We start from the raw sequence: 12,867 nt of genomic DNA, 5'->3' as shown, positions 1-12,867 counted from the left end.
GTGCCATGTTGCTCCCGGCCAGGCATGTGCTGTGTAAACATGAACATACAAAGGTGCACAGCTTCTGACTGTTGACTAAGACTGACACTGGGCCACTGTCTTTCTGATGATTTGAGCCGCCCCTTCACTGGTGCAACCCTCCCTCTGTTTGCTCTTCATTCACCCCCTCCACTCCTCACTCACCCTTTCCGATACTCATTCGCCCCCCCCTGCTCCTCAGTCACCCTCCACTCCCGGCGCCTGACCCTCTGCTTGTGTTCTCCTCAGTCACCCCCCCCCCTGTTCCTCAGTCACACCCCCCCCCCCTGCTCCTCGGTCACCCCCTTCACTCCCTCACCCCCTCCACTCCTCACTCACCCTTTCCGATACTCATTCGCCCCCCCTGCTCCTCAGTCACCCTCCACTCCCGGCGCCTGACCCTCTGCTTGTGTGCTCCTCAGTCACCCCCCCCCCTGTTCCTCAGTCACACCCCCCCCCCCCTGCTCCTCGGTCACCCCCTTCACTCCCTCACCCCCTCCACTCCTCACTCACCCTTTCCGATACTCATTCGCCCCCCCTGCTCCTCAGTCACCCTCCACTCCCGGCGCCTGACCCTCTGCTTGTGTGCTCCTCAGCTGCTTTGCATCGTGGTGCTCATCTGCTACGGCGCCTCCAGGTACGCGGGGTACACCACCGTGCCCGTGGTCGAGATGATCTTCTGCATCGTCTTCTTCATCATCTTCATGCTGCGCCTGGACCGCACCATCTCATTCATCCATTGGCCCTTCACTGTGAGTATCTGGGGGCGGGGCTAGAGGGCCATGAGCTGTGAGTATCTGTGGGCGGGGCTAGAGGGCCTGAGGGCCATGAGCTGTGAGTATCTGTGGGCGGGGCCAGAGGGCCTGAGGGCCATGAGCTGTGAGTATCTCAGAGGAAGACCTGAGTGTGTGAGGGGACAGGCCTGAGAGGACATGAACTGTGAGAATCTCAGAGGAAAGCCTGAGGGTGTGAAGTGACAGGTCTGAGCGTGTGAGGGGACAGGCCGAGCGTGTGAGGGGACAGGCCTGAGGGCGTGAAGAGACAGGCCTGAGGGCGTGAAGGGACAGGCGTGTGGGGATATGAACTGTGAGTATCTCAGAGGAAGACCTGAGGGTGTGAAGAGACAGGCGTGAGGGGACATGAACTGTGAGTATCTATGAGGAAAGCCTGAGGGTGTGAAGCAACAGGTGTGAGGGTACAGGCCGAGCGTGTGAGGGGACAGGCCTGAGGGTGTGAAGGGACAGGTGTGAGGGGACAGGCCGAGCGTGTGAGGGGACATGAACTGTGAGTATCACAGGGGAAGGCCTGAGAGTGTGAAGGGACAGGCGTGAAAGTGAGAGGGGACAGGCCTGAGGGTGTGAAGGGACAGGCGTGAGGGGACAGGCTTGAGGGTGTGAAGGGACAGGCGTGATGGGACATGAACTGTGAGAATCTCAGAGGAAAGCCTGAGGGTGTGAAGGGACAGGCCTGAGCGTGTGAGAGACAGGCCGAACGTGTGAGGGGACATGGCTGAGGGTGTAAAGGGACAGGCGTGAGGGCACATGAACTGTGAGTATCTCAGAGGAAGACCTGAGGGTGTGAAGGGACAGGCGTGAGCGTGTGAGGGGACAGGCCTGAGGGTGTGAAGGGACAGGCGTGAGGGTGTGAGGGGACAGGCTTGAGGGTGTGAAGGGACAGGCGTGATGGGACATGAACTGTGAGAATCTCAGAGGAAAGCCTGAGGGTGTGAAGCAACAGGCGTGAGGGTGTGAGGGGACAGGCCTGAGGGTGTGAGGGGACATGAACTATGAGAATCTCAGAGGAAAGCCTGAGAGTGTGAAGGGACAGGTGTGAAGGGACAGGCGTGAGGGGACATGAACTGTGAGAATCTCAGAGGAAAGCCTGAGGGTGTGAAGCAACAGGTCTGAGCGTGTGAGGGGACAGGCCGAGCGTTTGAGGGGACAGGCCTGAGGGTGTGAAGGGACAGGCATGTGGGGACATGAACTGTGAGTATCACAGGGGAAGGCCTGAGGGTGTGAAGGGACAAGCGTGAGGGTGTGAGGGGACAGGCCGAGCATGTGAGGGGACAGGCCTGGGGGTGTGAGGGGGCATGAACTATGAGAATCTCAGAGGAAAGCCTGAGCGTGTGAGGGGACAGGCTTGAGAGGACATGAACTGTGAGAATCTCAGAGGAAAGCCTGAGGGTGTGAAGCGACAGGCCTGAGCGTGTGAGGGGACAGGCCGAGTGTGTGAGTGGACAGGCCTGAGGGTGTGAGTGGACAGGCCTGAGGGTGTGAAGGGACAGGCCTGAGGGTGTGAAGGGACAGGCCTGAGGGGACATGAACTGTGAGAATCTCAGAGGAAAGCCTGAGGGTGTGAAGCGACAGGTCTGAGCGTGTGAGGGGACAGGCCGAGCGTGTGAGGGGACAGGCCTGAGGGTGTGAAGGGACAGGCGTGTGGGGAAATGAACTGTGAGTATTTCAGAGGAAGACCTGAGGGTGTGAAGAGACAGGCGTGAGGGGACATGAACTGTGAGTATCTCCGAGGAAAGCCTGAGGGTGTGAAGCAACAGGTGTGAGGGTACAGGCCGAGCGTATGAGGGGACAGGACTGAGGGTGTAAGGGGACATGAACTGTGAGAATCTCAGAGGAAAGCCTGAGGGTGTGAAGGGACAGGTGTGAGGGGACAGGCCGAGCGTGTGAGTGGACAGGCTTGAGGGGACATGAACTGTGAGTATCACAGGGGAAGGCCTGAGGGTGTGAAGGGACAGGCGTGAAAGTGAGAGGGGACAGGCCTGAGGGTGTGAAGGGACAGGCGTGATGGGACATGAACTGTGAGAATCTCAGAGGAAAGCCTGAGGTTGTGAAGGGACAGGCCTGAGCGTGTGAGAGGACAGGCCGAGCGTGTGAGGGGACAGGCCTGAGGGTGTGAGGGGACATGAACTATGAGAATCTCAGAGGAAAGCCTGAGGGTGTTAAGGGACAGGTGTGAGGGGACAGGCTGAGCGTGTGAGGGGACATGAACTATGAGAATCTCAGAGGAAAGCCTGAGGGTGTGAAGGGACAGGTGTGAGGGGACAGGCTGAGCGTGTGAGGGGACATGAACTGTGAGTATCGCAGGGGAAGGCCTTGGGTGGTGAAGGGAAGGCCTGAGGGTGTGAAGGGACTGACCTTGGGTGGTAAGGGGAAGGCCTGAGGGTGTGAAAGGACTGGCCTTGGGTGGTAAGGGGAAGGCCTGAGGGTGTGAGGGACTGGCCTTGGGTGGTAAGGGGAAGGCCTGAGGGTGTGAGGGACTGGCCTAGGGTTGTGAGGGGACCGGCGATGGGTCTACAGCTAATCCATGAAGGTACTGCCTGCTGCTCTCAGTGGACCTATTGGGGTGTTTACAATTGCTTAGAATACTGTGTCTAAATACAGAGAGCAATTACTTATTTACAATATAAAGAACAATAATTCATGAAAGAAAAGGAAAACAAACACCAAAATAAGATTCAGTGGTATATTCGAAATGAGTATCAGATACTAATGGCGTCACAATTACAAATGCAATAGCAGCAAAGCAAGGAACAGCAGCTGCCAGGCGCACGCGCTGTCGAAACACGAAGCAGCCTGAATCGAAAGGCTGAATCACAAGACTCCGACCGGCTGGAGGAGACCTTGTTGCTATTCCTGATAAACTGACCAGGATCACTGATCGGTGCAGTTCAATCACCGCAGTCTGATTTCATCTACTGAGACTTCTGCGCATTGGCTCCACTCATCCTTCCATCGTCCTGAAGAAGACCCGCTCGGATGCACTTTACATTTGCGCTACTCTCAGGGTCGAAACGTCGACATGCCATATATGTCCGCGCAGCCCTCATGATCACGATTTAACTCGTTATTGGATCTAGCAACGCATGTGCAAAAATAAACAGGACAAAAAACTTTTTCGAAAAATCCCCCCCCTTTTTTTATCTCGCATATATTCGTCTTGTATAAAGTGTACTGTCTATAGCACTTAATCCCTACATGTCACTTTTTTCACCAGTCACTTATTGTTCCTTGCTGCTATTGCATTTGTAATTGTGACGCCCTTAGTATCTGGTACGCATTTCGAATATACCACTGAATTTTATTTTGGTGGGGGTTTTCCTTTTCTTTCATGAATTATTGTTCTATACATTGTAAATAAGTAATTGCTCTCTGTATTTAGAAACCGTACTCTAAGCAGTTGTAAACATCCCGACAGATCCAATTGTTTTGTGTAATACCAATACCCCGGTTCGGAGGGACACCGGGTCGCCCCGTTATTTTTAATACAGCTCTCAGTGGACCTGGCTGAGTGGGACACATGCGTGGCACTGGCCTGGTGGTGCACGGTGAGTATCTGGGGACCTGCCCGGGCCTCACCGGGAGTATCTGGGGCCCTGCCCGGGCCTCACTGTGAGTATCTGGGGACCTGCCTGGGCTGGTGCTAGGAGTGTCTAAAGGGACCTGCCCGGGCCTCACAGTGAGTGTCTGGGGCCCTGCCCGGGCCTCACTGTGAGTATCTGGGGACCTGCCCGGGCCTCACTGGGAGTATCTGGGGACCTGCCCAATTCTTCACTGCTCATTGGTTGGGACAAGCCAGGGTTGCACTGTGAGTACCTGGGGCAGGCTTTGTTTCTCACTGTGAGTATGAGAGGTCCTGCCTCACTGTGCTGTGAGTATCTGCCTACCCCCACCCTCCCAGTGACCCCGCCTCCTCTTCTTCCCACAGGATCTCTTCCGAGCTGTGATTGGTGCGCTGTGCTTCCTCATCACCGCGCTGATAGCCATGATCGGCAGCCATGGAGACGGCGCAGCCATCGCAGGGGGGGTGAGTATCTGTTACCCCCACAGAGGACAGTCACCAGGAGACAGGGGCAGGCGACACCGCTGTTCCCCTCCATTACCCTGTGTGTGCTTCCCCCCATCAGGAGACAGGAACAACCCCACCCCCCATGTGTGTACTCTCCCTCACCAGGAGACAGGAACAGCCCCCCCCAACAGAAGACAAGAACAGGGCCCCCCATGTCTGTACTCCCCCCCCCCCCCCTCCCCAACAGAAGACAAGAACAGGGCCCCCCATGTCTGTACTCCCCCCCCCCCCCAACAGAAGACAAGAACAGGGCCCCCCATGTCTGTACTCCCCCCCCCCTTCTCACCAGGAGACAGGAACATGCCCCCCTCATGTCTGTACTACCCCCCCCTCACCAGGAGACAAGAACAGGGCCCCCATGCCTGTACTCCCCCCCCCCCCCCCAACCACCACCACGAGGAGACAAGAACAGGACCCCCCATATCTGTAATCCTCCCTCACCAGGAGACAGGAACATGCCCCCCCATGTCTGTACTACCCCCCCCCCCCTCACCAGGAGACAGGAACAGGGCCCCCCATTTCTGTGCTCCCCCCATTTCTCACCAGGAGCCAGGAGCATGCCCCCCCATGTCTGTACCCCCCCTCTCACCAGGAGCCAGGAGCATGCCCCCCCATGTCTGTACCCCCCCTCTCACCAGGAGCCAGGAGCATGCCCCCCATGTCTGTACCCCCCCCCCCTCTCACCAGGAGCCAGGAGCATGCCCCCCATGTCTGTACCCCCCCCTCTCACCATGAGACAGGAGCATGCCCCCCTTGTGTGTACCCCCCCTCTCACCAGGAGACAGGAGCATGCACCCTTGTGTGTACTCCCCCCTCTCACCAGGAGACAGGAGCATGCCCCCCCTTGTGTGTACTCCCCCCTCTCACCAGGAGACAGGAGCATGCCCCCCCTCATGTCTGTACTCCCCCCCCCCCCCCCCCTTCTCACCAGGAGTCAGGAGCATGCCCCCCATGTGTGTCCTCCCCTAGACCAGGAGCCAGGGACAGGGGCGCAATACGGTGCATTCCTGTCCTTTCTTATTGCGCTGGCGGCGTTTCGGAGACTCGCGCCATCGCTGCCCCGTTGCGCCCTGGTGCATGGGCGCCTCTGGTGTAGGCAGGGTTGGTTTTGTGCCGGAAGGGGCCCCTTCCTGCTCGGAAACAATCCGAAGAGGTGTTTCCCTCTTTCAAAGTGTGCAGCAGACATAGAAAGAGGAAAAAATGAGGAGAAATACACAGAGTTCTGGTTGCTACTCCTCACTCCGGGAGGCCTAAGAGTTTGGAGCATTCCTAAGTTGACATGATTTTGTAAGTCTGGGGTGGCATCGAGTTCCATGGGTGTGGTTGGAACGCCTCCCGGGCGCAGAGTACGGCCAGGCAGCGATTTGTGCTGCGTCGCCGTACTCATGATTAATGAGGATACCCGGAGCCACGCAGGCGGGCTTTGCGTTTCTTAATAAATCTGATTCAGAGCCCTGGGTCATGCTTGTACCACTTTACGCGGTGCAAAAGTGACCCAGGGCTCTCGCAGCTAGCCTCAGAGCCCTGGGTCACGCTTGTACCGCTTTACGCGGTGCAAAAGTGACCCAGGGCTCTCGCAGCTAGCCTCAGAGCCCTGGGTCACGCTTGTACCGCTTTACGCGGTGCAAAAGTGACCCAGGGCTCTCGCAGCTAGCCTCTGAGCCCTGGGTCACGCTTGTACCGCTTTACGCGGTGCAAAAGTGACCCAGGGCTCTCGCAGCTAGCCTCAGAGCCCTGGGTCACGCTTCTACCGCTTTACGCGGTGCAAAAGTGACCCAGGGCTCTCGCAGCTAGCCTCAGAGCCCTGGGTCACGCTTCTACCGCTTTACGCGGTGCAAAAGTGACCCAGGGCTCTCGCAGCTAGCCTCAGAGCCCTGGGTCACGCTTCTACCGCTTTACGCGGTGCAAAAGTGACCCAGGGCTCTCGCAGCTAGCCTCAGAGCCCTGGGTCACGCTTCTACCGCTTTACGCGGTGCAAAAGTGACCCAGGGCTCTCGCAGCTAGCCTCAGAGCCCTGGGTCACGCTTCTACCGCTTTACGCGGTGCAAAAGTGACCCAGGGCTCTCGCAGCTAGCCTCAGAGCCCTGGGTCACGCTTGTACCGCTTTACGCGGTGCAAAAGTGACCCAGGGCTCTCGCAGCTAGCCTCAGAGCCCTGGGTCACGCTTGTACCGCTTTACGCGGTGCAAAAGTGACCCAGGGCTCTCGCAGCTAGCCTCAGAGCCCTGGGTCACGCTTCTACCACTTTACGCGGTGCAAAAGTGACCCAGGGCTCTCGCAGCTAGCCTCAGAGCCCTGGGTCACGCTTGTACCACTTTACGCGGTGCAAAAGTGACCCAGGGCTCTCGCAGCTAGCCTCTGAGCCCTGGGTCACGCTTGTACCACTTTACGCGGTGCAAAAGTGACCCAGGGCTCTCGCAGCTAGCCTCAGAGCCCTGGGTCGCGCTTGTACCACTTTACGCGGTGCAAAGTGACCCAGGGCTCTCGCAGCTAGCCTCAGAGCCCTGGGTCGCGCTTGTACCACTTTACGCGGTGCAAAAGTGACCCAGGGCTCTCACAGCTAGCCTCAGAGCCCTGGGTCGCGCTTGTACCACTTTACGCGGTGCAAAAGTGACCCAGGGCTCTCGCAGCTAGCCTCAGAGCCCTGGGTCACGCTTGTACCACTTTACGCGGTGCAAAAGTGACCCAGGGCTCTCGCAGCTAGCCTCAGAGCCCTGGGTCACGCTTGTACCACTTTACGCGGTGCAAAAGTGACCGCGGTGCAAAAGTGACCCAGGGCTCCCTGGTTGGCGAGGGTGCTCCACCCCGTTCAGCAGTCTAGTACAGATGCCCCCCTGCCCAGACTCCTCAGATGATGTGCAGGGTCATAGAGCAATGACCCGAGACCAGTCCTGACTGGTCTGATGAGGGACCTTGAGAGGCCTGTACCCTGGTGATTCTGCAAGCCCCCGCCCCGGTGACATGGCTGTACTGTGGATCCGTGCTGAGACCCCCTACGAGGACAGAGTTAGGGGGTGCTGACCTCCGGCAGATACCTTACACCCCTCCTTCCCTCTCCTTGCTCACCTGTCTTTCTCTTTGCAGGTCTTCGGACTCTTGGCGGGAATACTATTCGGGTACGACGCCTTCACCATCTTCCAAACCCTCAGGAGGGCGCACCAGCCGGCGGCCACGTCGGCCTCAGGTAGGTGAACTGACCCTTCTGCGTAAGGGGTACCCATCAGCGCGTCGCGGAAGCCGTTCAGGTGACCAGTGCTCACGGCTGACATCGACCAGCACCCCGCTGTGTGTCCACAGGTGGCCACCACACGCCCCTTCTACACGTACACACAGGATCACCGCTGACAACCACAAGTGCTTCATTTCACCACCAGCACATGCCTCTCCGCAGTCTGTACACTGATGGCAACAGCACCACCTCGGTCAGCACGTGCGGCCCTCGGATAGATCCATAGGGGACCACTCCACGCAGTCTGTCCGCATCATCACACATTCTAAGTACATCACCAGTGACCGAGGTTCACCTGTCCAGCATGGTCCACCACCAGTGACCCCTGTACCACCTCTGTCAGCATCCGATACTCTGGGTACATGACCTCTGTCAGCACGTGCAGCCCTCCTATAGGTGACCACTGCACCACCGCTGTCACCACCCTCACACATTCTGGGTACACTAGTGACAATGGTCCACCTATTCAGATTGTTCCACCCCATGGGTCCACTGGTGAACACTGCACTGCTTCTGTCAGCATGCTCCTACACTCTGGGTCCACCACTGACCTCAACACCACCTCCGCCAGCATCCTCCTATACTCTGGGTCCACCACTGACCACAACACCACCTCCATCAGCATCCTCCTACACTCTGGGTACACCACTGACCATGTTAGACGGACCGGGAGGGTCGGCCGAGTATAAGGGGAGAGGTCTCCAGGGAGAGCCGTCTCCAGCGATCGTACAGACAAGTAACTTCCCCCCCACAGACGGACACCACACAAGGATAAGGTTAAACGATACTTTATCAGCAATTCTTTGAGTACGGCCAAATGATACAAGGAGGTCTGGACTCAGGGGTCCCCTCGGTTCTAGTCTCTGGTTTGGGGAGGGGGTAGCGGGACAGTCTTGTTACCAAATGGGTGGATGGATAGCTCTCAATCCTCGAGCTCGGCGTTCTAGATGGTCGGGCCGCGGCGGAGCCAGCAGGTCCCGAGATGGTTGGAGGTAGCGACGGTCCGCGGCGGAGCCAGCAGGTCCCGACGACGATGAAGGTTTACGAAGGTTGCGGCAGCGCCAGCAGGTAGGACGATAGTTCACAAAGTAGGGCTACGGCAGCGCCAGTAGTCCGTCAAGGATGAGTTCTTCTCTGCGTCTCTCGACTCCAGGATACAACTGCCTTCCTGCTCTGGAGCTGCCTCAGTTATAGGGCCGTTGCCCTTTGATGTCCGGACCCTCGCACTCGGAGGTCGGGGGGTCCAGGATGAGGGAGTTCAGACACCCAGCAGGGGGGTGGAGCCGGCGCCCGGGGAGGCTGGGGGCGAGCGGTACCTGGCGGGGGAGAGCCATCGACACCTCTTTCTCCCATTGACCTGCCAAGTAGTCCGCTCACCTCCTGGGTGGATGGTGGTGCCGGGATGTCTGAGGCCTGGCCAGGCCCAGGGTTAGGGTCGATCGGAGGCCACGCGGCCTCGTGGTGCATTGTCCAAGATGGCGCCCAGGTCGGCCGCGCGGGCCAGTAGTGGATCGGGCCCAAGAGGTCGAGATGTTCAGAGGCAGGGGTCCCGGAGGGGACGGAAAACGTGAAGTGGTGGTGTGTAACACTTGAGGGACCGGGCTCGGGCCTGGTCGGGCAGAGGGGGAGCGGGCCCTTCATGTGGCCTGTCCAACATGCGTCCCCCCCAGCTGAAGGCGGGGAGAGTCACCCATCCTCTTGGGGACTCTCCTCGTCGAGGCGGAAAAAGCGTGACAGGCCATCCGCGTTGGCGTGGTCTTGTCCAGGTCGATGTTCCACAGTGAAGTCCATCCCCTGTAGGGAGATGGACCAACGTAGTAGTTTTGGGTTCTCCCCCCGCATCTGCATCAGCCACTGCAGGGGTCGATGGTCGGACTGTACCCGAAAGTGTGTGCCAAAAAGATAGGGCCGGAGCTTTTTGAGGGCCCATACCACGGCGAAGGCCTCCCTCTCGATGGTGCTCCAGCGTTGTTCTCGAGGCAGGAGTCGCCGGCTGATGAAGGCCACTGGCTGATCAAGGCCTTCGGGGTTCAATTGAGACAGGACCGCCCCAATGCCGTGGTCGGAGGCATCCGTCTGGACGACGAATTCCCGGCTGTAGTCAGGGGCCTGGAGCACAGGGGCGGAGCACATGGCGGCCTTCAGTTGTTCGAAGGCTGTTTGACAATCTGGGGTCCAGTTGACCTTCTGTGGTTGATTTTTGGACGTGAGTTCTGTGAGGGGCCCCACTATGCTACCATAGTCCTTCACGAACCGTCGGTAATAGCCCGTGAGTCCCAGAAAGGCGCGTACCTCGGTCTGGGTGATGGGGGGCTGCCAGGACTGGATGGCGGCGATCTTGAGCTGTAGAGGGGCCACCAGGCCACTTCCCACCTGGTGTCCGAGGTAGGTCACGGACCCCTGACCAATCTGGCATTTGCTGGCCTTGATCGTGAGGCCAGCTCGCTGAAGGGCCTGTAGCACCTCTCGGAGGTGGTGGAGGTGGTCGGACCAGTGGTGGCTGTATACAGCGATGTCGTCTAGGTAGGCGGCACTGAATCCTTCGAGTCCGGCCAAGACCTGATTAACGAGTCGCTGAAACGTTGCTGGGGCATTCTTCATGCCGAAGGGCATGACTTTGAAATGATAATGGCCGTCAGGAGTGGAAAACGCAGATCGTTCTTGGGCCCGGGGTGTGAGGCCGATCTGCCAGTAGCCCGCCGTCAGGTCGAAAATGCTGAGGTAGCGGGCAGCCCCATGCGGTCGATTAGCTCATCTGCCCGGGGGATGGGATGTGCGTCTGTTCTGGTGACCGCATTCAAGCCCCGGTAGTCGACGCAGAACCGGAGTTCCGGTGTGGTGCCGGGGGTGGCTGCTTTGGGGACCAGTACTACTGGGCTGGCCCAGGGGCTGTCTGAGGGCTCAATGACCCCGAGCGTGAGCATCTTGGTTACTTCTTCTTGAATGCAGGCCCGTACCCGATCTGGTACGCGGTAGGCCCGGTGGCGGATAGGGGGGCTGTCCCCCGTGTCCACGTCGTGCACACACCAGGAGGTGACACCTGGGGTGAGGGAGAACAGGCTGGCGAACTGCAGCAGGAGGTCTCGACATTCTTGGCGTTGTCCCAGGGTGAGGGCCTCCGAGAGTCGGACCCCGTCCACGGAGCCGTCTTTCTCCCGAGTCCGTAGGAGGTCAGGGAGGGGTTCGGAGTCTTCTTCGGCTCCATTGTCTGTGGCCATCAGGAGGCTGAGTTCTGAACGCACGAAATGGGGTTTCAGTCTATTAGCGTGGAGGACCCGGAGGGGGTTCCGTGAAGATTCCATGTCGATGAGATAGGTGACAGGGCCCTTGCGCTCAACTACTTTGAAGGGCCCCGTCCACTTGTCTTGCAGGGCGCACGGTTCGGTGGGGGACATCACCCATACTTGTTGGCCGGGTTCAAATTCGATGGAGGAGGCATTTTGGTCATACCACTTTTTCATGTCCTCTTGACTGGCCTCCAAGTTTGCTTTTGCCAGCTCTCTGAACCGTCGGGTCTGGTTGCGGAGGGTTAGGAGGTATTTGAAGACATCTGGAGGGTTCTTTAGAGGGGGCATTTCCCAGCCTTCCTTGACTAGGCTGAGCGGCCCCCGTACGGGGTGTCCATACAACAGTTCAAACGGGCTGAAGCCGAGGGACTTCTGGGGGACTTCTCGATATGCGAAGAGGAGGCACGGCAGTAGCACATCCCACTGGCGACGGAGGGGCTCTTCCAACCCCCCAATCATCCCTTTGAGCGTGCGGTTGAACCGCTCAACGAGTCCGTTTCCTTGAGGGTGATAGGGGGTCGTGAATCGGTAGGTGACTCCACACTGTTGCCAGAGGGACTTCATATATTTTGAAATAAAGTTCGTGCCTCTGTCGCTGACGACTTCTCGGGGGAAGCCCACACGGGAGAAGATCCCCATCAGGGCCCGGCCGACTACCGGGGCTGTCACAGTTCGCAGGGGAACAGCCTCGGGGTAGCGGGTGGCGTGGTCCACCAGTACCAGGATGAACCGATGTCCTTGTGCGGTGCGGGGGTCCAGGGGCCCCACAATGTCTATCCCGACCCTCTCGAACGGGGTGGTGACCACTGGAAATGGTTGCAGGGGGGCTTTTAGTTTGCGGCCGCTCTTCCCACCGGCTTGGCACGTGGGGCAAGATCGGCAATGCTGGAGTACATCATTCCTCATTTTAGGCCAGAAGAAGTGGGTCACTAGGCGGCTGTAAGTTTTATCCTGACCCAGGTGTCCAGCCAGGGGGACATCGTGGGCCAGATTTAACAAGAAGTCTCTAAAACGGAGGGGCACTACTAGCACTCGACTGGCCCCCAACTCCGCGATCCTTTGTTCACTGTATAGCAGATCATTGTCCCAATAGACCCAGTGTGTTCCGGAGGTATCCCCTGCGTTCTGGGTGAGGGCTTGTTGGCGGAGTCCCTCGAGGGAGGGACAGGTCTTCTGCTCTTGGCGAAACTGCTCCTGTGTGGGCCCCCCCTCTTGATGCCACTGGTCGAGGCCCGAGAGGCCCGGAGGTTGAGCTGGTTCTGGGGGGACGGCACGGTCGGCGTCTTCGACTGGAGCGACCGGGGGAGGAGGCGCCGGCCATTCAGGTTCCTCGGGTCGGAGATTGGCACGGGCGGCCATGGACCGGGTGGTGACGCACGCCCAGTCCGGGATGCCTAACATCCCCAGGTGTTCCCTTCGTTCTACGGCTGCCCACGGAGAGCTTTCAAGGTCATTCCCCAGGAGGCAGTCTACG

General features: G+C 58.7%; 1 protein-coding gene across 2 annotated transcripts in view; it reads left to right on the top strand.

Moving 5' to 3' along the window:
- PLP2 (proteolipid protein 2) overlaps positions 1-12,867 on the top strand; it is a 76,842-nt gene that overhangs the window by 51,827 nt on the left and 12,148 nt on the right. For both annotated transcript variants that reach the window (XR_015300631.1, XM_086940159.1), the window contains exons 2-4: positions 615-770; positions 4,738-4,836; positions 7,962-8,061. Coding sequence is in view for 1 of the 2 variants with exons in the window: in XM_086940159.1 (XP_086796285.1) it covers positions 615-770; positions 4,738-4,836; positions 7,962-8,061 (355 nt within the window). In the remaining variant the exon portion in view is untranslated. The remainder of the gene's footprint in view (positions 1-614; positions 771-4,737; positions 4,837-7,961; positions 8,062-12,867) is intronic.

The sequence above is a fragment of the Lissotriton vulgaris genome, chromosome 10 (assembly GCF_964263255.1).
Source record: "Lissotriton vulgaris chromosome 10, aLisVul1.2, whole genome shotgun sequence".
Lineage (NCBI taxonomy): Eukaryota > Metazoa > Chordata > Amphibia > Caudata > Salamandridae > Lissotriton > Lissotriton vulgaris.
The sequence above is the reverse complement of the archived record's forward strand: the minus strand, read 5'-3'. Positions and strand labels throughout refer to the sequence as shown.